The sequence below is a fragment of the Chanodichthys erythropterus genome, chromosome 24 (assembly GCF_024489055.1).
Source record: "Chanodichthys erythropterus isolate Z2021 chromosome 24, ASM2448905v1, whole genome shotgun sequence".
NCBI lineage: Eukaryota > Metazoa > Chordata > Actinopteri > Cypriniformes > Xenocyprididae > Chanodichthys > Chanodichthys erythropterus.
The window spans coordinates 278,248-304,852 of NC_090244.1; the positions used below are offsets into that span (position 1 = coordinate 278,248).

The 26,605-nt window shown below is 38.1% G+C and overlaps 1 protein-coding gene across 2 annotated transcripts; it reads left to right on the forward strand.

Moving 5' to 3' along the window:
* The first annotated feature begins 10,354 nt into the window (after positions 1 to 10,354).
* Positions 10,355 to 25,201, forward strand: LOC137015343 (uncharacterized). 2 transcript variants are annotated; one of them, XR_010893941.1, is made up of 13 exons: positions 10,355 to 10,570; positions 12,202 to 12,268; positions 12,737 to 12,833; positions 12,905 to 13,035; positions 13,142 to 13,209; positions 15,629 to 15,742; positions 16,167 to 16,250; positions 16,715 to 16,804; positions 19,447 to 19,578; positions 19,703 to 19,761; positions 19,865 to 19,908; positions 20,125 to 20,208; positions 24,602 to 25,201. XR_010893941.1 is itself a non-coding variant. In XM_067380242.1 (12 exons), exons 2-11 carry the CDS (start codon positions 12,250 to 12,252, stop codon positions 19,905 to 19,907), a joined length of 837 nt encoding a protein of 278 aa, XP_067236343.1. In that variant the 5' UTR covers positions 10,355 to 10,570; positions 12,202 to 12,249; the 3' UTR covers position 19,908; positions 20,125 to 20,702. The 2 variants fall into 2 exon arrangements, 1 of the variants encoding a protein (XP_067236343.1); XM_067380242.1 differs by lacking the exon at positions 24,602 to 25,201 and having other exon boundaries at positions 20,125 to 20,702.
* The last annotated feature ends 1,404 nt before the right edge of the window (positions 25,202 to 26,605 follow it).

Sequence of the window (26,605 nt, forward strand, 5' to 3'; positions counted from 1 at the left end):
TAAATGAGAACAGTAGTGTGCTGTTCATGAAGGCTGTATCTTTAACACCAAACATATCTGCGACTCCGTTGATTTTCTCTTTGATTCCATTAACTCAAAAGTGTCATTGGTGATTTTGCTCCAGTGAAAGTCAGGAAGAAGAGTGGCAGACACAAAACACCTTGGAGAAACTCAACAAAAGCAAAGTATGAAAAGACAATGCAGAAAAACTGAACGCAAGACAAAACTTGAAATCCACTATAACATCTATAAAGATAACCTTCATGCTTTCAGTATGGATTTAGGCAAAGCTAAACGGACCTTCTCAAATATTATACAAAATATATAAATAAAAAATATTAATACTTATAAAAACTAAAACTATAGGGAGCCCTTTCTTAAACATTACTTAAACTTAACTTATATATATATATATATATATATATATATATATATATATATATTATAAAAATTAACACTCAAATAACAAATTGTATTCAAGCAAGGCTGCACATATGAGACAGTGTCTGCATTAACTTAATCCAATTATAAAGTTAGCATCTAGACATGATGAAGTGTCAACGAAACGATCCCTGTGAATTTACGAGTAAATTGGCAATATCACTTTGTAAAAAAGACTACGCATCTGCACACACACACACACACACACACACACACACACACACACACACACACACACACGCACACAAACCTTTAGACTAAACACAAATGAATGACAAGAAAGCATTAAAAGCCTTCGGTTTTCAGTTAGAATTAAAGATGTCATTTAAGCGGCTCCTAATTAAAAAAATTAAAAATTTATGATTTTTACAACGAAAGTGATTCAATCAAAAACCTACTTTAGCTCGATAATAACTTTATCCTCGAGCTGCTGTAATCTGTCCATTAATTTTCCTGTTGTCAGTGTGAAGCTGCTTTGAGACAGTCTGTGTTGTGAAAAGCTTCTCTTCTCAGTACATGTTCAGTTTGTGTCTCTTCTGATCTTCTGAGGGTTGTGGTCTGGAGCTGGCCTCTGCTTGTGTTAACATATTTTACTTGCATCAATACATTTCCTGTTTGTGTCAATGGCTTTAGCAACACACACATTTTTTATTGTGCATTTGATCAGATTTCTACATTGCTAGACATTTATTTGCTAACTGTCTTCATTTTTTGCAGTTACAACAATTCTTCTGTCCCTATAGATCCATGTTCATCCACACCCATACTGAAACACATGTTATCTTTACAGGATGTGGTACACTTGAGTTCACACCGTGTGTGTTTTTATCAACACAGTTTTAGATGTATATATAGTTTCCTTGATTTTCTCTCTTGTAAAAAGCTCAGTTTCTCTCGTCACAGGAGTGAAAATGAAACAATCGCTTTGACTTCGACAGCAGCTTCAGTGCATCAACATGCTCCTGAAGGTGAACAGGTTAAGGTTCATTCGTCAGTGAATTACAGCTCACATCGATCTAACGGTTCATGATAATTCTCTGATAAAGGAGATTCAGAATGGCGTTTCAACTCTTCATCAGGTTTAATGACGAGAGAGACACAGTGTTAGATGTGGCGGATTCATCAGAAGAGTTTGATAATACTAAAGTCAGAGAAGTGAAGGAGAAATTCAAACGTGTGGCTCCTGAAACACCTGGTAAGCTAAATATTAATTTACCCAGAGATAAAACAAATCATGTATTTATTTTACTGTTGGCATTTTAAGACAAGAGTTAAACTGCAGAGTAACTTTATAGCAATTATCTGTTCATAAACAGAATTTCTTGTTTCAGTGATATTTGTAATAAATTATATTGATATTCAAGTGTCATTTCCAGTCAATATGTTGTCGATGATTTTCTTTTGTCAGACATAGATCTCATAAGGGTGATTTTTGGAACTGAGCAACTGGAAGATGAGAAAACGCTTAAGTTTTATGAAATCACACATGGATCTGTTCTTATCTTTGTGACGAGAAAGCCAGGTGGAAAAAAAGCTGAAACTAGTGATGAAGGAGCAGAAGGTATGATTTATGTTTTCAAATGTGTAATCCTGTTCAGATGTAAATCACTGCTTTTTTTTTTTTTTTTAAAGTATGTCTGATATTTTTTATCAGTAAATAAATATCAAGAATCACAAATTGCATAATTTTACTTCTTGTGCATGTCAAAGAAATGCCTTTTTTATTTTTTACTTGTCTCTCACAGGTGGAGGACTTCGCAGGACTGAATCCATGGAAAGACTTTATGTAAAAATGTAGTTATATGTTAGACTCTCTTGGCATTCAGAATTTAATTTTTCACATATTGCAAGAAGCACTGATTTTTCCTAGAGGTTTGGTCAACTCAGATTTCAGATTTGGCTTGCAAAATGAGTGATGACACAACAGCAATATAGGAGCCCTTATGTTGTATTTTTGCACCATTAGACACACAGGAAGACTTTTTCCTACTTTCAAACATGTTCATATGTTATATTTTGAAATGGCATAACAACAACATCAGTGCATCACTCGAATAATTAAAGTGTTACATTGAATAAATAAATGTTTCTGTGTGTGTGTATATATTCAAGAACATACACATTCATTTTTGTGTGTTTAAGTTCTTTATGGGAAAGCACTTATGCAATTTAGCTTATTGGGTTCATATTCTGGTCACATCTGTTGCTGGTATAGGCCCGGTGTCACAGACAGGGCTTAGATTAAGCCTGGATTAGTCCTTAGTTCAATTAGGGCATTTAAGTAGCTTTTATAAACTACCTTAGAAAAACACATTACTGGTGATCATCTTGAGACGAAACAATGGCACATATTTTAAGATATGTCAGTAGAAGTTGCTTTCAGTTAAAACAGCTCAAACATGCTTTTTAGTCTGTGACTAGCTTAATCTCAAGTCTGTGAAACCAGTGGATAATATGCGTCTTCAAATCTTTTATTTAAATAAAAAAACTGTGTCGTTTACAGCAGAAACGGTGACAAACTTCATGGTACCTGGAACAAACTCTGGCAGCTGATACATAAAAACTTTATAATAATAATAATAATACACCTGTGGGAACTTTGCCTCATTATTTTCAAACACCACTGAGAACGGTGTAGTTTGTACCAGGCAAAGAGCAGAAATGGCGAGAAAGACCGTGACAGCTGCCAAAGGAAATCTGCCATCTAGGGATTCACCCGGAAGTGGCGCTGTGAATTTCTGCTGCCAGGATTTGCACTTGATCGCTCTTTCTTTAAATAAATCTTTCTCTAAGTTTCTTTAAATTCTTTAAATACTTTATTAATGATCAATTTATTATTTCTAAATTATGTATTGCATTATTCACAAACTAGTTATTTAGGAGTAGTCAGTGGTTCATAAGATCATTAAGATGTGTAAGTAAATGATTAATAAACTATTTAAACATACATTTATGCATCTTATTATTTAGACATAGCTACTAAAATGCTTTATTAAAATGTATTCCTATTGTAATTCATCATTAATTCAGGTAGTTATAAAACATTTGTAGTTGTTATAATACAGAAGGAGACAGAGGCGCTGATGGAAAGATAGTTTATTGAACAACCAGAAAGTGAAGCAGAGAGCAGGTAAGTGATGACTGGTGAAGTTCTTGGCAGATGTGATCGTAGAGCTGATACTTGTCTTTGTAATTGCAGGAACCGTGGAGAACAGGCAGACTTGGAGCAGATCAGACACAGAGTAACTCACAGGAGACGAGGAGAACACTGGGAGACTGGGAAGATGCTGGAGACAGGTGAGTAGCTTCGGTGGAGTCCTTGAGGTAAGCATAAAGGTGAGTGTACTGCTGTGTCTTAAGTAGTGCTGCTGATGATGGTGCTGATGAGTGTCAGGTGTGAGTGATTTGTACTCAGGGGATTCCAAGTCCAAGATGTCTTTCACAAGATAGGCTGCTCCGTCATCCAAAATGAGAGGAAGGGGGGGTTCCTTGGTATTGCCAGGCTCTGTGGGAAGAGTGACAGAAGGATGGTGAGTTTTGAGCAGTGATACATGGAACGTGGGCTGAATTTTATACTCTGGAGGGAGCTGGAGCTGGTAGGTGACAGGATTGATCTGGCGGACGATGGTGAAGGGGTCAATGAACCTGGGACTCAGTTTCCTACATGGCAGGCGCATCCTGATGTTACTTGTAGACAGCCAAACCTTCTCTCCAGGCTGGTAGTTGGGAGCTTCGGAGCGTCGAAGATCAGCTGCCATTCTGCGCCTGCATAGGGCCCGTTGGAGCTGGAGATGCGTTGAGTCCCAGACCCTCTCGCTCTCCCGGAACCAGTAATCGACTGCTGGAACATCCGATGGTTCCCCCGTCCAGGGAAACAGTGGGGGTTGATAGCCGAGTACACACTGAAATGGAGTGAGTCCAGTGGTTGACTGATGAAGCGAGTTCTGGGCGTACTCGGCCCAACCCAGGAACTGGTTCCAGGAGTCCTGGTGGCCGTGACAGAAGGTACGTAGGAAACAGCCGTTTTCCTGTATCTTCCTCTCTGCCCGTTCGTTTGGGGATGGTAGCCAGAGGAAAGGCTTACGGTCACACCTAGGAGCTTGAAAAATGCTTTCCAGACTCTTGAGATGAACTGTGGTCCTCGGTCAGATACGATATCTTCAGGGAGCCCATAGTATCTGAAAACACAGTTAAACATAAGTTCAGCAGTTTCCATAGCAGTGGGCAATCCTCGTAGGGGAATTAGACAACACGATTTCGAGAATCGGTCCACAACCACCAGAATACATGTGTAGCCATTGGAGGCGGGAAGATCTGTAATGAAGTCGACTCCTAGGTGTGACCAGGAGCGGCTTTGAACAGGCAGAGGTTGTAATTTCCCGGAGGGAAGATGGCGTGGACTCTTGGAAATGGCACATTCCCTGCACCCTTGCATATACCTCCTGACATCAGCTGCCATGTTCGGCCACCAGAAGCGTTGTTTTAACAACGAGAGGGTTTCATTTACCCCAGGGTGGCCAGTGCCCAGTGACGAGTGTGATGCATGGATGAGGGGAGTGCGCCGTGTCCGGGTGACGTAGAGCAAACCTTGTGGACAACCCGGCGGGGTATTGGTGGAGGCATTGGACTCGGGAAGTGTCTCTTCAGACCAGACGATAGGGTTCACAAAGAGTTTCTCAGGAAGTATGGGCTCGGGTTCTTCATGGATGCGGGAGAGAGCGTCGGCTTTAACATTCTTTGATCCAGGACGATAAGAAATTGAAAAGTTGAACCTGGTGAAGAAGAGAGCCCATCTAGCTCGTCTCGTAGATACTCCAGGTTTTTATGATCCGTAAGAACCATGAAAGGATGTTGGGCTCCTTCGAGCCAATGCCTCCACTCCTCCAGGGCAAGCTTGATGGCGAGAAGCTCCCTATTCCAGATGTCGTAGTTTACCTCCACCGGGTTGAGTTTGCGGGAGAAGAAGGCACATGGGTTAAGTCTACTGGGGTTCCCCTGCTGCTGGGAAAGGACCGCTCCCACTCCTGTGGTAGAAGCATCAACCTCAACGATGAATGGCTTATCTGGCTGGGGTCCAGGACAGAGACTTGGGCTTACTACGTAACAGGTCTGTGATGGGAGTGGTGATGATACTGTAACCTTGGATGAATCTTCTATAGATGTTTGCAAATCCCAGAAATCTTTGCAGTTCTTTTACTGCGGTGGGAATGGGCCAGTCCTTGATAGCGGAGACCTTCCTCTCGTCCATCTGGATGCCACTGCGATCGATGTTGTAGCCAAGGAACTGCACTGAGGGCTGGTGGAAGATACATTTCTTGGCTTTTAGGAAAAGGTTAAATGCCCTCAGGCATTGCAGGACCTCGGCAACGTGGCAGCGATGGTTGGCCAGGCTCCGGGAGTAGATCAGGATGTCGTCGATGTATACCAGAACTGACTTGTGCAGGAACTCACGGAGCATCTCATTGATGAAGTCCTGGAATACGGAGGGGGCGTTGACGAGCCCATACGGCATGACAAGATACTCATAGTGACCAGTAGGGGTCACAAATGCCATCTTCCATTCGTCCCCCTCACATATCTGGATGAAGTTGAATGCGCTGTGGAGGTCCAACTTGCTGAACACAGTGGCACCTCGGAGATGTTCCAGCGCTGAAGGGACGAGAGAAAGTGGGTATCTGAATTTGACAGTGATTTTGTTAAGGGCTTTGTAGTCGATGCAGAGCCGCAAGCCTCCGTCCTTCTTCGCCACAAAAAAGAAGCTTGAAGCAGCAGGGGAAGTAGACGGGTGTATGTAGCCTTGAGACAGAGCCTCTCTGATGTAATCCTCCATGGCCTTCTCCTCCGGGATGGAAAGTGAATAAATCTTTCCTCTGGGCACTGGCTCACCGGGAAGCAGATCTATGGCACAGTCCCATGGCCGGTGTGGAGGCAGCATGGAGGCCTTCTTGGGACAGAAGTCATCGCTGAAGTGGGAGTAACATTTTGGGATGTCTGTTGAACGGTTTTCAAGTGGACTTTCCACAGATGTAGCACAGACTTGGACTTCTTCGGAACATGGAGAACTTGGAACAGGAAACTCAGGAAAACACTCTTTGAAACACTTGTCTCCCCACTTCAGGATCTCTCCTGTCTTCCATGAGATGATGGGGTTGTGCTGCTCCAACCATGGGCGCCCTAAGATCACGTCAGCGGTGGAATCCTCCAGAACCAGCAGATGGATCTCTTTCATGTGAAGAACGCCGGTTTGGAGGTGAATGGGTCCGATGCTGTAGTGCACTTGTCGTAGGGATCTTCCAGTTACTGAGTGGATTTGGTAAGTCTTCGGTGTGGGTGCGGTTTTGAGCTGAAGCTGGTGGCAGAGGGCTCCAGAGATGAAATTCCCGGTTGACCCAGAATCGAGGAGGGCATTGACTGGAAGACATAAGTCGGCAGCAGTAAGGTTTCCAACTATGGTAAGTGGTTTATTTAACGATGGAATGATAACACTCACCATGGGTCGAGCGGGGTGAGTGGGGCATTCTGAAATATAATGCCCAGCTTGACCACAATACAAACAGAGGTTCTGGGTCAGCCGTCTCTGCCGCTCAGCTGATGAAAGACGTGACTTTTCAATTTGCATGGGTTCGTTGGCTGGTTCTGGGGAGCTGGCGGATTCTGGTCGGCGGAGAGGTGATGGGAAGAACGACTGGCCCTGGTGCTCTTCGAGACACGACTGCATATGAGTGGCAAATCTGATGGATAGCTGGATGAAACGTTCAAGCCCGATGGAATCCTCATATACAGCGAGATGCAACCGCACACATGGATCCAAACCTTGTCGGTACGTGGTTATCAGGGCTTGTTCGTTCCAACCACTAGATGCAGCAAGAGTTCTAACCTGGAGATCATAGTCAGTCACAGACATGGAACCTTGTTTTAATCGATGTAATCTCTCACCAATCGATGAATCCCAGGCAGGTTTTCCAAAAACTTCTTTGAAATGAGCGATAAAGCTGGAGAGAGACTGGACAGAGTGGTACCGCCCAGCGAAGTGCTTTACCGTCGAGTTGAGAGATTATGAACGCCACTTTTGAACTGTCGTTGGGGTACATGTGCGGTTGCATCTCCAGGACCAGCGAACACTGCAGGAGGAATCCATCGCAGTCCTCCGCCGAACCAGAGAAGGGCGCCGGTTTAGCCATGGGACTGCCAACTGCTGGAGGAGAAGAAGAAACGGTGGGGAATGCGGTGTGCGCTGGTGATGTTGTCGAGGGAGTGCTGGAGAGTGCTCGTCGAAGTGCATCAACGAGATCTTGGAACGGATCCGGGGTGCTCATTCTGGCTGTTCTGGCGGTGTTGGTCCGTTCTTCTGTTATAATACAGAAGGAGACAGAGGCGCTGATGGAAAGATAGTTTATTGAACAACCAGAAAGTGAAGCAGAGAGCAGGTAAGTGATGACTGGTGAATTTCTTGGCAGATGTGATCGTAGAGCTGATACTCATCTTTGTAATTGCAGGAACCGTGGAGAGCAGGCAGACTTGGAGCATATCAGACACAGAGTATCTCACAGGAGACAAGGAGAACACTGGGAGACTGGGAAGAATATAGCCTGGGAACACTGACGTGTGTGAATAATGTATTACTTAATTTAGAAATGATAAAATGATTATTAATAAAGTATGAAAATACTATTATTAAACACATTATAGGTATGCTTATAAATTAAGAACAAAGCATTTATAGCTGTATTTATAAACTGCTTATTAATGTCTAATAATGCTTTATAAATGATGAATTGACTATTTACTAATGCTTAACTAATGCTTCATAGTGTGAGTTATTATAATGTGTTACTAATTATTTTAATGATATTCAGTTCAAGATTAAATAAGACTGCCATAATCTCACAGTGAACGTAAACAACAAGCCACACCACTAGAGATCTTTTAAAGTTAACTACATGCACTTCAGAGTGTTCTTACATGGCATTACACATCAGTGTGTTGCTCTCATGCCTCTGCCCTGTTTCACACACACACACACCCATTTCACACATACTCCGTTAGCAGTGCGTTTGCAGTATGTGTGTGTTGCAGCATCAGCAGGATTGAGCTTTCACACATGCTGTGTTTGCAGTGCGCAGCTGATCTGTGGCTGTACATCAAAAACACACCATTTACTTGTTTTTATTTCAACTCAAAGTTGTTATTGAACATGGCTTGTCAGGATTGCGATTCACTGTACATAAGCTACACTCTTTCATATGTCAGTGTAAATGCATTACATTTAAAACTTCTGTCGCAACTTTTTGTGTTCAAATTTCACAAAAATTATACAGTATAATGAGAATGTACAACATGAATCCATTTTCCAAACTGTGTTTTTGTCTTACCCTGAATCATTATGGTACACTTAAAATAAGTGTTTATATTCAGACTATTTCAGACTGGACTGGTAGGACTCGCCGCAGAGTATCACAGTAACTGCGTGACTCGCCATAGACATACACGGAGAAAAGTAGCTCCAGCTACAATGTTCCTCCGCAAGATGTGTGCAGTTCTGTTTATTTATTAAAGTAATACTTTAGGTTTATATATTACATTGCTCAATTAAGTTGCAAAACATTTAGGCCTAAATAAAGGCTATACATTAAAATCAAAAACATTTTAAATTAAAACTTAAAATAGATGAAATCAGCCAAATCTCATATTTTCTTTCGCTTTTAAATCTTTATAGAGCAATCCTGCAGGTCATAAAGAACATTTGTTTTTCCACCTCCTCCAAGAGATGAGTGCTATCCATGTCTCCTTGATTATCTAAATGCGAGGGTTGTGTTTTTTACGTGCTTTACCCAAGGAAAAAAAAAAAAAAAAAATCAGAATCGACTTTAAATGATATGCATCTATGGTGAAATTACTAGATTTCCTGTGTCTGGATGGAGAGTGAACACTGAATCTGATCCCAGCAAACGTTTCCATAGTGTTTCCTGTTTGGTTATTTTTTTGGGAACTGATTCCTCAGGAACTGTTGTAAGTCACAGTAGGTTTAGTTTAATGGACAAGAATATCACAAAACAGATTAAGACCTTTTAAGGAAAATTATTAGCTGATTTATCATTTTATATATTTGATAAGGAGGATCAGTGAAAATAATGACAAACTAATCCTGTGCCTTTCATTAATGTTTATAACGAAGCTGCTGATGTCCTTTGTTTAAATTATGACAATAATAAATTTATTTCAAAGTCAGAATATTTCTTATTCCTTCTTATAGGGAATGTTTGATTTAGTTTACTCTAAATGTTAGTGCATTAATTATCAAACGTGTAGTTAAGGCTGCTGTTTTCATGCATGAATCCTTATGACTCCTGTCATAGTTAATGATAGCTCTTTATTAGTTCATAATTAGTTCATATCTGCATTAATCATGAATTCATGTTGAAGAAACTATTAATTCAGGTATTATTGTAAAGTGTTACCGTATTGGATATTGCTTTCATTGTAATTAGTTAACTTATTTTCCAAGTGACAATAGTGCGTAATAATTCTTTATTTCATGTTTATATATATATATATATATATATATATATATATAACATATATGTAATGTTAGTCTTGAAGTGAAGCTAAATTAAACGTTTTTAATATTAAAGGCATGCTGTTTTACTTGGACACTACAGAGCCCATGCACATTTTTTCTTTCGTCGTGATCTCACCACCTCAAGATCCTCTTTCCTGCAGAGTTTATCTCCAGCTCTAATCAGTTGAGAACCCCTGGTTTAGACTTTGATGTTAGTGCACCTGTCACTCATATCTGCATCTCTTCATCTGTGATAAAGTTCACACGCTTCACTACAGGAAGCAGAAAGTGTTTCAGCTCAGAGGAGGAGGATCTTGTGGTTAGGTGCAGTAGAGTCAAACACAGAGAAAATAACAGAAATGACATTTCCCCACTCACTTGAATATTCACACTATATTCACTCTTGAATATACTGAATGATACAATCAATAATCTTGATGTGGCTTTACAGACGGCAATACGATTTGTAGTTCTTCTCATTTTCCTACTATATTTTAAAAGAAATAGACGTCAAACACGAGATTTCTGGTTCTACATCAGCTGAAAAGGAAACACTGAAGAGGACAACAGGTAAGAGAACAGATGAATATGAGAAAATTATTTAAGAAAGAATTATGTATTGGATCAAAGATTCCTCACAGAAACACATCTGTCAGGATCAATTAGTAAAAATTAGTAGAGAAATTAGTAAAATGTAAAAAAAAAAAATTAAAATTTGTATTTTAAAAGTTGATAACTCAACATCATTTGCCTAACCTGAGTGTACAGCTTCTGTCTGACTTTGAGCAAGACTGAACAGAGAATTAAACTTTTAAACTTTAGTTGTCGCAGCACTTAAAGTGCTCTGTGCTGAAAATCAAGTTTTTAATGTTGTTTATATCTATGTGGTGTTTTTATAATGCTTTAAGACAAACCATGTGCAAATTCATAAGTCAACACCATTGCTGAGTATTTTATATTTAAAACTTCAGTGAAAAAGACCCGCGGTTTGAAACCACTGATATTTATGACAAACAAACTACCTTGTAACCGGCAGGCTTTAGCATATCATTAACTGTGACTGCTGTGAAGCAGGAAAGCCTCGAGAGAAACCAGGTTATCCTGGAATATATTTCTGTTGATAAGAAAAATCGTATAGATTTAGCAATATGGCGGGTCTATGATGTATATTACGATTATGATGAACTATATGCCTTTCTGCACTGATGATCTGAGTGTTCAAAGCGTTTGTAAGGACACTGATTGTTAGAAGCTGTCTGACTCTCAGATGAAGAACAGAACATGGTTTTTGTAACATTAGCATCTCATTATTAGCTGTTTGATAATGTAGTCAAGCCAAAGGCTAATCATATTAATCACTGTGTCCGACAGAACTGTCACAAGGGTCAAGTGTGCGAGCACATAGGGCTTCACGCCACAGTAAAGTGACAGCTGACGTAAAAAAAAGAAAATAGTTAAAGTGCATGTTTTTGTCCTTCGAAATATTTTAATACTATAAAACAATATTGCTCTGAGCGTGAGCGTGTGACAGTGATTCATGCGCATATGTCAGTCAGGGTGGAATCACATGTTTGGAGAGAGCTTTATTCGGTCATAATTTAAAACATTATTTAAGCATCAAAAAAATGTGAGCAGTTCAGTTACACAGCTGTTAAACTGAATATATGTGAAGAGAAGCAAGCTTTTTTCTGAAATATCCACAGCACAGACAACAAATTGTTCTCACAACAATAGACTCTCTGAGCTGACATGAGTGAGTAAAAAAATAAAGAATAAACATGGAGGCGCACAGTAGAGTGCTGGAATATCAACCAACTAAACAAATGAGAATGGACAAAGAACAACATACATTTACATGACAATAATGAACTAAAAATCGTAAGCCGGGTGCACATTTGTCTAAGACAAATTTTGAGAATCCTAAAAGATTCCTTTAATGCTAGGCTAAAATCTGTAGTCTTTGATCGCTAGTTTGACATGTTCACCGACAGCCGATTAATGACCGTTGGGATGAAATTCTGGCAGTGTCAGAAGATTTGGCACACAGTCCTGCAGTGTAACTTCTCCTATGACAAACGTCAAATTGTCTTGTCAGAGAGAAGGACAGAAGATGTACAGATGTTCAGTAGTCATTACTGACACTGTCATTTAGTCAGAAACAGTCTTTGGGTTTGATCAAGTTCCTCTAAATCATATTTCAGAGCCTGAAGACACAGAAACCCAGAGAGGATCATTTCCAGAGTCTCTCAATGAACACCCAGATAAGAGGTAAGAAATAAAACCTTCATCTGATCTGAAAATCCTCCTTCCATAAAGCTTGTGAATCATGATCTGATAACTCTTTCTCCGTCTCTGAATCCCAGTGGAGATGTGAAGCTCCTGCTACAGTAAAGCATTGATGCTCACGTTACTGTCTGTGTTTGTCACAATGATCTGCTTTGTTTTCTGGTTTGATCTTCATTCAAACATTTATATTTGGGTGGTTTTCTGAAGATGGACATTATTAACACAATGATAGATGACTTCTCACATTTCATCTTATTGCTGTTAAAGCTGATGAATATTGATTGACTTGTGTCCAGATCTACTCTTTTTAAGCTAGTCAACATTTGTTTCTGATCTCGATGGACACTCGATGGCTCTGTATTTTATAAGATCTTCTGGATGTGTTTCTGAAGTGTCTCTGGTCAGCTGGATTGACGTCAGTCAGTGTTAATAATGTGTTTCTCATTTCAGGATACTGTGGGCTGGTGAATCCAGACTCCACCTCCTATTTGAATGCAGTTCTTCAGACGCTCTTCATGACGAAGGAGTTCAGGGAACATGTCGAGAGGTAAAGAAACGTCTTTCACTTCCTGCAGTGGAAACAACAGCTGATCAATAAACACTCAATGTCTTCTGTAGATTGGACAGAGACGGTGTTTCATCTGATGATAACTTCATTAGAGAGCTGAAGAAATTGTTCAATGAATTAGAAAAGCAAAAGGAACATGCAGTTTCAGCAGCTGGGGTCGTGAAGAGCCTCGGCATTGACGGTTGGTCTCTTTTATTGATGTTTCCAGCATTCAGTCAATATTCCTGTTGATAAAAGTTATTCAGTGTCAGTGTTTGATTATGTGCTTCTCTCCATCAAACCCAAAGTTCATAAAGAACGAGACGCAGCAGAATATCTAGAGAAGATCCTTAAAAAGACTCCTGGACCCTCTGAGGTAACTAGTTTCTTCTGGATTATTCTGTCATCTTTTGTCTCTTTCATGAGGAGCATCAATCATCTCACAGCAGTTCAGCTCTGGAAGTGTTTCTCCAGAGAAAGTTCAGACACATTATTGGCTCTTATTTGGTTTGATCTCCTGCTTCTTCATTGTCTGCACAAACTTACTTCACATTGATCCTTGACCAGTGCTTGAATTGATTGACAATCATTCAGTAAGGACTTCAGTAAATCATTCAGTAAGTCTGGTTGTAATGTCTCTTCACAGAGCTTACACAGATACAGATGGGAGCATTGAAAACATCATCTATCAGTGGATATATTAGGGATCTGCTGATAGACGCCTGCTTTCAAACGCTTCCTTGTGTATTTCTCTAAGCCAAGCGTGCCACACAAGTCCTGAAAAGTGAAGCCAAAAAAAATAATAATAATAATCGGTATAATAATAATATTAATAATACACAGCATTTGCTTTATTCAAAAATGAAGAGTCTTATAACAAGATTTAAACTTTAAACTTAAACAGTTATTTTTAAGTCTTACAGTTAAATTCAGGCGATATAAACTTCAAGCCAAAATGATTAAAAAAAAAAAAATGAAAAAATAAAGTTAAAAAATAACATTATTGACCGTTATTTTTTAATCAAACTGGTTTCGGACAGTTAATAATACAGAAGGAACGCTGGAACAGAAATGTTAAAATACTGATTCTGCTCAGAGTGAAACGATTGAATTGTTTTCTGTTTTTAAGCCCTGATTAGAAGATTCTCATCTTTACCTTGTGTTTGTGTGTGTGGTCTGAAATAAACAGATGAATAACATTACAATACAATAAATAACTATAATATACATGCATGATAATATACATGTCATTCTACATCCAATACAATTCTCTGGGTTTGGACTGCACTACTGAAATTAACCACTAGAAGGGGCATATCGCACATATAACAGAATCACGAATTCTCTGCAGCTCTGAGAAAACACCAAACAGATAAACAACTCAATTTACATTGACCAAAGCTGTAACACGGCAGATAACTATATTAAAGAGCACAAATAAGTAAATAGACCTACATTTAAACTTTGAAGGTTAAGATACAGGAGGATATGATGCGTGTTCTTCTCTTAATTCCTCTTCCTGACTCTTTGGGAAGTTCCTAGCTCGTCACCTAGCATCCTTTCCGACATTACCTAAAAGTTTGTCACCAGTTGGTCAAATCTCCTTAACATCGCTGCCCTCAAACATGCATGGGCATAAATGTTTCTGCATCTGAGTTACTAGTGTCTGTTGGTTTGGTGCCGTCATCTTCAGTAATCTGGCAATAGGCCACGTATAACCTTCATTTAACGCTGACTTTTACAGACCTTACGTGTCCGTCCACCCCAGAGAATGTCCTGAATACTCTCCCATTAACCAGAGGACACGGGGTAGCTGAGGGTCAACCAACATTACCACAGATCCGACTGTAATGGGTTTAGTTTCCGCATGTCATTTCTGTCTTAACTGGAGATTAGGAAGGTAGTGTCTCACAATGCTTGACCAGAAATGGTCAGTGAGGACTCAGCTCTGTCTCACTGCATCATCCTATGAGCTCAGTAGGGTACGTCACTTGAGGTAGAGAGCTGAGAGCTGAAGTTCAGTTGAGGTAATGGGCGCTTTGTTTCAGACACACTGTAAGCCAGGAGTCTCTAAACTCAGTCCTGGAAGGCCACTGTCCTGCAAAATTTAGCTCCAACCTCAATTAAAACACACCTGAACCAGCTAATCAAGGTCTAATTAGGCATAGAAACTCCCAGGCAGGTGTGTCAAGGCAGGTTGGAGCTAAACTCTGTAGGACAGTGACCCTCCAGGACCGCGTTTGGAGACCTCTGCTGTAAGCAGTAGATCAATCACATCAGACTGGACCATCTGACCAGATTCTGAAGTCATATACTATTTGTGGGTCTTTAAGTGTCTTCTATTAGTTCAAGTCACTTTTATTTCTGTAGTGCTTCATACAGTACAGATTGTGTCAAAGCGGCTTCACTGTAATAATCAGGAAAATATCAGAATCAATGATGGAAACTCTGGAGATTCTGCTGTAAAGCGGCTCTACAAGACTGTCATAATTCAGCTCAAATTCAGCTCATGTCTCCTGCTTCTGTTGCCACATTTGCCCTTTGGGCTCTGATGCTTTGATAAATTGAGTATTAATTAGGGTATTACTTTATTTAAAAGAAATATATTTATATTGAAAGACTAACTAACACCCCTCAACCACTTGTTGTCATGTGACACAATTAAAGGTTTATGAGCAGTTTAATGTGATGGAGGATAAACTGCAGAGAATGATTATTTTAACATGATTAAAGAGTGATTAAAGCACACATATCTGTGAATCATCATTAAATCTGTTTTATTGACACCTTTGCAGCTTTTTAAGATCACAACGACCAAAAGAGCATGTGTGCCATGCAGAGACGAACACAAACAACCCTGTCAGGATTTTCTCTCATTGCCAGTCTCTCTTAAAGACTCTCCAGAAGTGGTAAGCAGATCTTTGCTCATCTGAATTACTCTCTAAGAATGTTTAAATTCTCTCAGTAGGGCTGATTCACTAATGTTTACTGTCAGCTGTTCATACTTTAGTCTGACTGATTCGTCAATGTTATGATGAAGCTAATAGTGAAATTCAGATTCATTATTCTAAATATTTGGTCAGATGTTTGTTAAAGTGAACCTTTAATTCAAAAACATAAAAATAGCTTTTTATTTAGTTAATTTGAGCTTCTTATCCAAACAACATGAATCTTTGCTCCATTGCTCAATGAAACATGGCTTCAGTGGGACTCTGTTGAATATATGTCTATATTTTAAATGTGTATTAATGCACAAGCTCGTCACAATAATTGAATGATCAGTGAAACAGTACAATCTGATTTATTTATTTTGAAATATTTCTTTCCATTTAGGAAGATGCTGTAGAGGCACATGTTGATCAAATGTGTGAAGTGTATCAGATGAATTGTCGTAACTGTCAGAAAACAACAGTCTGGGCAAGTATCTTTTCTATCAGGTATTATCTGTTTTAATGTGAAATAATTTGTGAAATATAGTGTGGATTGATTTACATTTAAGTAAATCAGTTTAAAATGGTTCTGTTAACAGTAAAACTGCAGTACATAAACTCTTCCATACTTTAAATAAAAAGAAAATACACAATAGCATTTTATAAGATGTTTTTTTACTGAAAAGTTATAAAAACTCAGTCAATCATTTAATAATAACACAAATACTCTTTTCTCTTTTGATTGGTCACAGAATCCTCATGTGGTTGTAACATATACTTTGTTTGGGTGTTAAACTAGTCAGTAATAATTTGTTGTTGATTTGCATCTAATTGTTCATTGCTGTATTTGCTTCATGAACACTTTCTGAAGAAAGAAAGCACAACTCATTCATGCTTGTTTTCATATTAAAGTCTTGCAGTGTAATATGAACTAAATTATTTTCTCAACAGAAAAGTGAGGTGATCAGCTTTCCAAAACTACTGATTATTCAGTTGAGAAGGTCTGGTGACCGGAAAGTGATCATTCGTCCTCAGATTAAGGTACTGAAATAATTTGTGCCTCAGCCCTACAAAGTTTAGCTCCAGCTTAATGAAACACATTGATCCAGCTAATCAAGTCCTTCGGTCTCATTTGAAAACGACGGGTCTGTGTGCTGGAGCAGGGTTGGAACTAAACTCAGTAGGGCTGTGATCCTCCAGGAACTGATTTAGGTATCAATATGTTTTTGGATGCGTGTGTTGGATGTCTTATTGACCCTTCTGAGTTCACTCATGAGCGGGTTAGTAGAGAACTCAATGACCCAAGCTGCACGTGTCCAGTAAGAGAATCATCCTCACTGTGAAGTGCTGGAGGCTCCAGGAACAGTTGAACACACCTGCACTGCAGTGCCATGAATTACAGTTACACCCCATAATAGACCAGAATGATCAATGAAGACCAGGAGTCAAAGCTGAAGTTCAGTCAGGTGACAGGATTTACTGAAGACAAAGTTCTCCACACTTTCAAAGACTGTAGAAAACGAGTAAGAGATCCAGCCTTGACCTAAACACTAGTACTGACAGTTGAATGAATAATCATTTCTGCAGGTTCAGGTTAATAGTAGAGATAATTCTAGCAGCATCTGAACATGGTCTTCAGTTCTTTACACAAATGAAGTCATTTAAAGGCATTATCTGTGCCACTTTCTGTTCTGTTACCTGAGAAACTTTGGTAAAGGTCACAGGTGAGACATCACTCCAGAAGGACTCTTCTCATCTGAGCCACTGTTGAATTCTCCTGGAGAATATTGCTTTGGCATGGTCACATGTCTCTAAAAATATTAAACAACCCCTGCAAGCACAATTAGTTAAAAATAGGCAATATATTTTCCCTTCAAGGCTGAGTTTTGTCAGGACTTCACTCTAGTCTAGGTTAATTTAAACCAATGTTTGAGTTTATCCATATTTGACCCAAACATGGGCTGAAAAAAAAACAGTTTTTGTAGAGAGCGAAAACTACATCCACACAGAACACTGGCAAACTTCTACACATGATTCATAGTTTAACATAGTGACCAATGTTGCTATAAAGCCTAAAAAGAATTACATATAAGTGTGTGGATACCTGTAATGTGTTATTGACCTTTGTGACCTTAGACACAGTTGTCTTTACATCTCCAACAGCTATCATAAGAGCAGAATAATAAGAGTTCAAACTTTCTACAAAATATGACTCCTGGTTAATGTACTTGTATGAGCAAATTAATTAATTACAAAACAAGTACATATTTATTCTCAGGAAGGCTAAATAAGTAAACTTATTACATTCAGGACATGGGTCAGAATCTCAGATACAAAATACAGAGATTGACATGTCAGTTGTGGCTTAAATCATGCCCACGACACTGGAGAATATAACAAAAACAGTCAAAAATAGTAATATAGCACACAACCACATTAACTAAAGTGAGAATGAACACAGAACAAAAGGAGCAGAGATCTTAAACACACAGACAGAGCTTCTTAACTGGATCAGAAACAGATGTGTGATTAATCAGAAACCATGGAAACTAATAATGACCACAGGCCTGTTGAACAAACTCAGTTTCAATTTGACTTGACAAATCCATATAAATCCAACCTGGTTTAGATCAGGTTCAATGGGCACACATTGCTATATACCAGGTATATACGGTATAAACGTTCTCTGTCAACTCAGGTTTAATCCAGAGTTTGTGATTAACTCTGAAGCACATGAACCGGAAAGTGTGACACGTGCTGCAAACAGCCAATCACACGGAAGATGGAGAGCGTGCCTCGTGGAAGATGAACATGGTCGTGTTTACAAGAGCTTTTTAGGATCAACTAAACGCTGGATTTTCAAAAGTCAGTTATTGTAGGGACATCAACTTTACATTTTCACATCCCTAAACATGACACGGAACAAAACAAACTGTGACTGGTTGCGTTACATGTCAGTCAAACATCTTCTTGAGCAGTCTTTGGCCAATAAAAGCTGCAATAGAGTCCAGACCTTCTGCTGTCAGTCTGAAGCTCTGGCCATGCGAGACTAGGCAGACACTAACAAGCAAATGAGCAACAGCTGAATGTAATCATGGCTGATTAGTCCAGGCAGTGGATTATGGGAAATGGAGTCCATGATAGTGAGTCTGGGGTGGAGTGACCTCTGGTGGCCATCAAGGGCACTCCAGCTGGTGATCCTGAGAGGAGTGACTTTATTGCATCAGATACAGGTCACTTTACTCACAGCTGATTGGTCGAGTTTGGGTTTGTGATCTCTAACCCAGAATAAATCCTGATCCGGAGCAGGTTAGCCGTGTAGCGTAAGTTACCATAGCAACAAAACCTGCTAAAAACCAATCCAGCTTCATTAGTCTGAGTTTACTCAAATGAATACTGAACTTACTTGTGTAGAAACTGAAACCAGCTTTGTGCAACAGGCCACAGGAACACAGAAACACAATGAAAGTGAACAGACTCATAACATTATGATTTCCAGTTCATCATATAATCCAGTAAGAGGGATTGTAAATCCACTCCAGCAGTTACTGAGAACTGTCTGATTGACTGACTGAAACTGTAATGGGTTTAGTTATAAAGAAGACAATATAAAACTAGTGTAATATTACATTAGATTTGACACAGTGGTGTTATTATTGACTGTTCCTCCTGTTATATTGCAGGTTTCCTCTCTGACATATGAACTCTATGCCATAGTAAACCATTCTGGCTCATCTTGTGGTGGAAACTACAATGCAGACATCAAATGTGAAGATAAAATCTGGCGTCGATTTGATGATGAAACAGTCTCAGAGGTATTTATATATTTATATGTGTAAGTTATGCACAGGCTTTGTGTCATTGAAGAATCAGTGTATATAATCTTTCATATGTGTTTTCATATAATTACTCACATCTCATGTTATTTTTTCCTCAAAGACTGACTTGAACAGCATCTTCAGTGAAAAGACTCCCAGTGACAAGCGCTGCACACACAGGTATCAGTGTTATTTTCAGCTTCTGTGACTTTGTTCATGACAGATATTATTGTTTTAGTGAGTTCATATCTGAACAGATCTTAAAGTGTGTGTTTCTTCACAGGAGTTCAGAAGCCTATCTACTCGTGTACAGACGCAGAGAGTAAAGTGAGTATCACAGTAATTCATTACTGCAGTAAGAGAAAGTCAGTGACAGCATGATGATCTTCTGATTACAGTATAAGTATAATGGAAGGTCTGAAACAGGAGTGTTTGAGTGTTTGTAGAAATGTTTTATGAACTCTGACCCCAGCCTATAATTTTGTATTTGAGAATATGCATGTCCATCGACTGACCGCTGTCCATTTCCATCTTAAATCACAGTTTCAACAAGGAAAGACTCCAGTTCTCTTCACGAGATCACCGGGAGAGACTCCAAACACAAGAATGAAGCTTTCTATTAATCCAGTAATCTTGCTTTGTCTTGTGCTTTGATTATAAATCAAAACTCATTTCATATCTGATGACATTCACACAGTTATTGAACTGAACTGAATCAACATTGAACTGAATTGATCTGAATAATAACTCTATTGTCTTCTGTAGAGCTGATCTACAGCTGAATCTGAATTATTCTCATATTTGATGAAGTTTGCATCATTGATTCAGTTATTTTCCTCTTTATTACTGTGAAGTTGATTTAAAACAATCTGTAACAGGAAACATATTCATGCATTTATTCATCTTTCATGTTAATCATTTAATGATTTATGGCTTATGGTTTATCCACATTATCTTTGATTTCATATATTCATGTACTCCTACTCCATATATTAATCCTCATCATATTTTCAAGTATTTACTCTTCATTGTACTCATGTTATGGTTATTCTCTCATCTTTAAGAGAATGTATTTCACTGTATTCAGTTGTTCGAGTGTTTCAAAAAAAACTCCGATGTTAAACGACAAAATAACCTTATACAATTCACGCACTACATGGATGAGTGCATAGTGCAAAAGTACATAGTGCATAAGTGCATAGTGCGTCGTTTGGGACGCAACTTAGGTGATACCACACGCGAGAGCTACAACCTGTCACTACAAAGTAGTGATGTTACAATCTGTGCCGAGGCTTCGGAGCGTGTGTCGAGAAATCCCGAAAGCTTTCAGTGAAGCGCGTATCGAAGCTTGTATCGCTTTTAACCATAAATGCTCATCTTGAACTAGCTCTCTTCTTCTTCTTCTCTATTAGAATTCCAGTTAGTTCAGGTTCTGTCGACACGTTTGTGGTTAGATATCGGACACCTGTCATGTACTGCAGAAGTGATGATCATTTTGATCTTGATGTACCTTTGTATCAAAATATGTCTGTTTCCATCTCTGCAGACATGAGATAATGCAAGATCTGCTTCTGCTTCTTCTCTTCTACCTTCATTTCATTCTGCAAACATCTTCCTTCTTCTGTTCTCTCTTTCTCTATATTCTGATCTTCACTCTTCATCTGTTCCACACAATACTCTGGATTTTATTATAAACTATTATTTGCTTCAGTCATTTGTTGCTAAATTTTAGTTAGTATTTTAGATTATGTAGTAATTAAAGTTACTAAAAGTTAAATTAAAGGATTAGTTCACTTTTAAATAAACTTTTCCTGATAATTTACTCACCCCCATGTCATTCAAGATGTTCATGTCTTTCTTTCTTCAGTCGAAAAGAAATTAAAGTTTTTTATGAAAACATTCCAGGATTATTCTCCTTATAGTGGAGGTCAAAATTAGTTTCACTGCAGCTTCAAATTGTTCAACACGATCCCAGATGAGAAATAAGGGTCTTATCTAGAGAAATCATCGCTCATTTTCTGAAAAAAAAATTGAAAATTATATAAGTTTTAACCATAAATGCTCATCTTGAACTAGCTCTCTTCTTCTTCTCCTCTATTAGAATTCCGGCAGTGTAGACGCTGCTAAGTGTATTACTGCCCTCCACAGGTCAAAGTTTGAACTAATTTTCATATGCAATATGCTAGTTCAATAGTATATAACAATTAGTTCAAACTTTGACCTGTGGGGGGCAGTAATACGCTTAGCAGTGTCTACACTGCTGGAATTCTAATAGAGAAGAAGAAGAAGAGAGCTAGTTCAAGATGAGCATTTATGGTTAAAAGCGATACAAGCTTCGATACGCGCTTCACTGAAAGCTTTCGGGATTTCTCGACACACGCTCCGAAGCCTCGGCACAGATTGTAACATCACTACTTTGTAGTGACAGGTTGTAGCTCTCGCGTGTGGTATCACCTAAGTTGCGTCCCAAACGACGCACTATGCACTTATGCACTATGTACTTTTGCACTATGCACTCATCCATGTAGTGCGTGAATTGTATAAGGTTATTTTGTCGTTTAACATCGGAGTTTTTTTTTTTTTTTTTATTATTATTAAATACAAAAACAGAATACAACAAACTGGCATTAATTAGTATACAAAAAAGATTCTAGTATGGAATGCTCAACACAGTAGAACCATAATAAAAAAAAAGAAAAACATAACAAAATTTCAAGAGACATAAATTATACAATAAAAAAATAATTTAAATAAATAATAAAACTAAATGTATAATTACAACAAATTATATGATACAAACAAATTAAATAATTTAACTGCTTTTGGATTTTTCATTTTACTAAGGGCATCTGAGAAGTATTTTAGATCAGTCAATAAACAATGGAGAAGATTTAAAATATCTATATTTGTGTATAAAGTATTTTGCTAACAAAACAATATTATTAATCAAATCATAAAAACAGAGCACTCTTTGGTTATTCCGTACATTACATCTTGTAATGTTAGAGTGAAACCATCTGCAACCACACCCTTCTCTACCAGCAATGCTTTCCAAAAGGACTGAGACTAACTACATGTAAAAAATATATGTTCTGTACCTTCAGCTAAATATTTGCATAAATAACAGGGCTCATTCTCAAAATTAAATTTTGAGTGTAGAAATTTATTAGAGGGATATATCTCATATTTTAAATTGCATTTCTTTTACCTTGGGGAGAATAGGAAATTTTAGATAGGCTGTTCTGAAATATTTAACAGTGTTTTTATCAAATGTATGATCTAATTTAATTCTTAATATTTGACAAGGGTAGCACGTCTGGATGATATATTGTCTTATATATTTGTTAGTGCAGAGTTTGTTTTCTATCTCAATATCACCAACATATAATGAGGGAAGGACTGCAGTAATTTTTGAGTAGGAAAGAGAACATCTCATTAACATTTTTACACCCGAGGGTATTGCATTAATAACTGTAAAGAATTGCTTTGGATGGCAGGCAAATCCATTTTTTAGAGTAAATGAATTATAATTTAACATATTACCAGTCTCATCCATTAAATCCAATACTGACCAAATATTTAGATTTACCCAATCCTCATAAAACAGGGATTTGTTTCTGTGTAAAATATATTTGTTATTCCATATAGGAGTATTATGGGGTGTAAAATTGTGTGTGTGCGCCAATTTCCAACATAATAAGACTTGTTGGTGGAATGCTGATAGCTTCACTGGAAGTTTGGGTAAATCATAGTCAAAGTTGAGAAGGAAGCAGATACCACCCACTTTACGAAACAATGCTGAAGACACTGCATACCAAAAACTCTCAGTATTATCTAAAAAAACATTTGAAGCCACTTAAGTTTTAACAAAGTGTTCATAGTCTCAAATTCAATTACATTCAGACCACCTTCTTCGTACCCTTTGATAATATCAGATTTTCTTATAGAATGAGTTTTGTGCTCTTGTTTGGAGAGAAGTTGGAAGAAGTTGGAAGTCACTGTAGAATTGATAGATTTCCTTACTTATTAGAGTAGGATCTGTGCATTCAGCGCCATTAATCATTAGTGAAAGGATTAATTTACTTGATTGCCGTCTTTTTTCTAATCTGCAAAAGTAAGAAGTACTTTTTTCACCCTCTTCTATCCACTTAGCCCTAGACCATATATATGCACCTTTAACTTTCTTAATGTAAAGATTGTCCAGTTCTAATTGTAGAGAGACCATTTTGCTTTTTCCAGTATCACTCAAAACACTTGTCACATTGTAAACTGCACAATCATCTGCCTTGGTTTCCCTGGTTCCTTCTTGCCGATTCGGTGAACTGTATCAACGATATCTTCTAGTTTCTGAACCAGGTGCGGTGCAATTTCAGCAAAAAGGCCGATCACTTCCCTGTGAGGATCCTCTTCAGGCTTTTCTTTCATACCGTTGATCCGAAGATTCCATCTTCTTTTATACCGCTCGAGTTCAGATGTTCTACTCGCCAGGTCTTTGTGTGATGTCGTTAATCCCAGAAGGGATTTGCTCGTCTCTAGGCACTTATCTTTGCACTCTTTAATTTCAGCGGCATTGAACTCGACAGCCTTGGAAATATACATACAGTGTTTAAATGCTATTCTAGGTACGTGTAAGTGAGACTTGTACATTTCAAGACTAAATTGGGAGATCAGCTAGGCAGCTCGGTAAAAACACATGCGTTCAGCCCGCCATTTCGATGCCCCCTCGCCCATTTAACATCGGAGTCTGACAGCCCCTTCCCCTCCGCTATGTAATTAAAGCTGCGACAATCGAGTGCATGAAGTGTCCAACATTCCACAGAGACTGCAGATGATAACAGGCCAGCAACATCTCTCATATTGACATACGTTTTAACACTAGTTAGAGATTGTGTATAAACTGTCTCGTTTTTAATGCGTCTCTCACACTTTTATGTTCAAGTATGAGTGCCATCATATATTAATTATCATCATGTATTATTACTAATGTTTAAATATGTTTATGGTTATTTTATTTCCACAGATGCATCGATGAGCGTCAGTGATGCAGTGAACAACTGTGAGGATGATCACATCCACATGCCCTGAACTGTGATGCAGAAACACAATATGATCCATCTGTCTCTGACCATAAATATGCTTCAAAATCACATCTCAATCTGAAGCCTCCTACATCTGATATGAGAACACAATGTTGAGTTGGCACCATTGTACACAACTCTGCTGAGAAACAACCATCTTTGTCAGCACACAGGGATGACATTGGATGCATTTCATTCAGTCGCCGAGCACCTTACCAACACATACACCAACAGCTTCCAGCTACACAGTTGGGATCAGCTCCTGATTACCGATGAAGCTTAATTTATTGCAGGGTGATCTTGCTGAAAGGTTTGGTGTTTCAAAACCTGGTGTTGTGATAAATTCATAACTGCAAATTCAGGGTTCCTGGAATACCTTCGTACAGGCGACGAAGTAACTGCAGACAGAGGCTTCACCATTATCGATCTCCTCTATGAAAGGAAGGTGAAACTCGTCATTCCAGCATTCACCAAGAGAGACTCTCTGTAGAAGATACCACCGACACTATACGCATCGCCAAGTGGTCATATGATTGAAAAACTTCTTATAAAAAGAAAATCCTTTGAAAACCTTTCTTACAACAGTTCCAATTAACCTCACCCCTAAAATTGATCAATTAGAGAATTTGCCAGTTTAACCTTCTAAGCAACATAATTTCTGATGTAGAGGAGGAATAAATGTTGATTTGTAGGTGTTTGTCTGTGCTGTGGTTTTGCTTTAACTAATCAGTGTAAATAGTGTATTTAGATATTTTTATAAACCTTTACAATGTGACCAGATGTTACTTATCTGTAAAGTTATTTCTATAAACCTTTACAATATGATCAGATGTTATATTTTGTGAAGTTATGTTTTAATCTTTACAATGTGGCCAGATGTTAGCTGTCAGTAATTTCTTATAAAACCATATAATGTAAGCTCTGTAGATTCCCCTTAAAACCTAAAGGAATTAAGTTTTCTGATTTAAATGGAATAAGTCATGTCAAGTTTGCTAATGAATTCCATCTTGGTTTATTGCATATGGAAATTAAATGGTGAAATATTACATGAAGGTCAGTAAAAATGATCTAGCTTCCTGATAACAACAAACACTCTTAAATAACTTGTATTAAATGATACATTTTCTAAAACAAATCACAAAGTTATCTTGTTTAACAAAACTGATTTAAAATAATTCCAGTCTTCTTCACCTTCACCCTCTGTCTTCATGCTGCTCCAACTCCTGACAGTCCCGTTGGTTCCTCTGGCCACTTCTTCATATCATCTACCCACGTTAACAATGTCGATATGAAACCATCTGATCATCGTATAAAGTTTTCTCCGCGCTCCAAATTTAAAACATTTACGGCATTAATGTTATTTGTCATTTTGCTAAAGTTATAGCTATCAACAATCTTCTAACCAACCATCCACTGAGTGTCTGACTCTAGCGTCTGAAGTCGACGGTTCCAGACTCGATGACGATGATTCTGGAGATCACATAAGTAGCTTCAGCTTCGTGTTTTTATTTCTAGAACATAGTTTAAATATTTCGGCATGAATCGAATAACATTAGGTGAAAAATAACTTACAACTCTGCAGCTGCCGCCATTTTCTTTGAAAACTCCGATCTCTATAATCGTTTAGTTGGCCTGATGAGTCTGTGCGTGAGCTCTTAACCAATGATGCACTGAAGCTACAGAAGGACCGCCTTCCTCATTTCCATGTTACACACGGAAAAGTAAAAATAAATGAATCAATAAATAAATAAATCTAAAAATAAATACATGTGGGAATAAATAAATCTAAAAATAAATGAATGCATACATACATAAATAAATCTAAAAATAAATGTAAAAATAATATATAAATATAAAATAAATTTAAAAAAGTTTTAAAAATGTATAAACACAGAAAATAATAAATTAAGGGGGAAAATTAAAAAAATGAATTGTATTAAAAATTA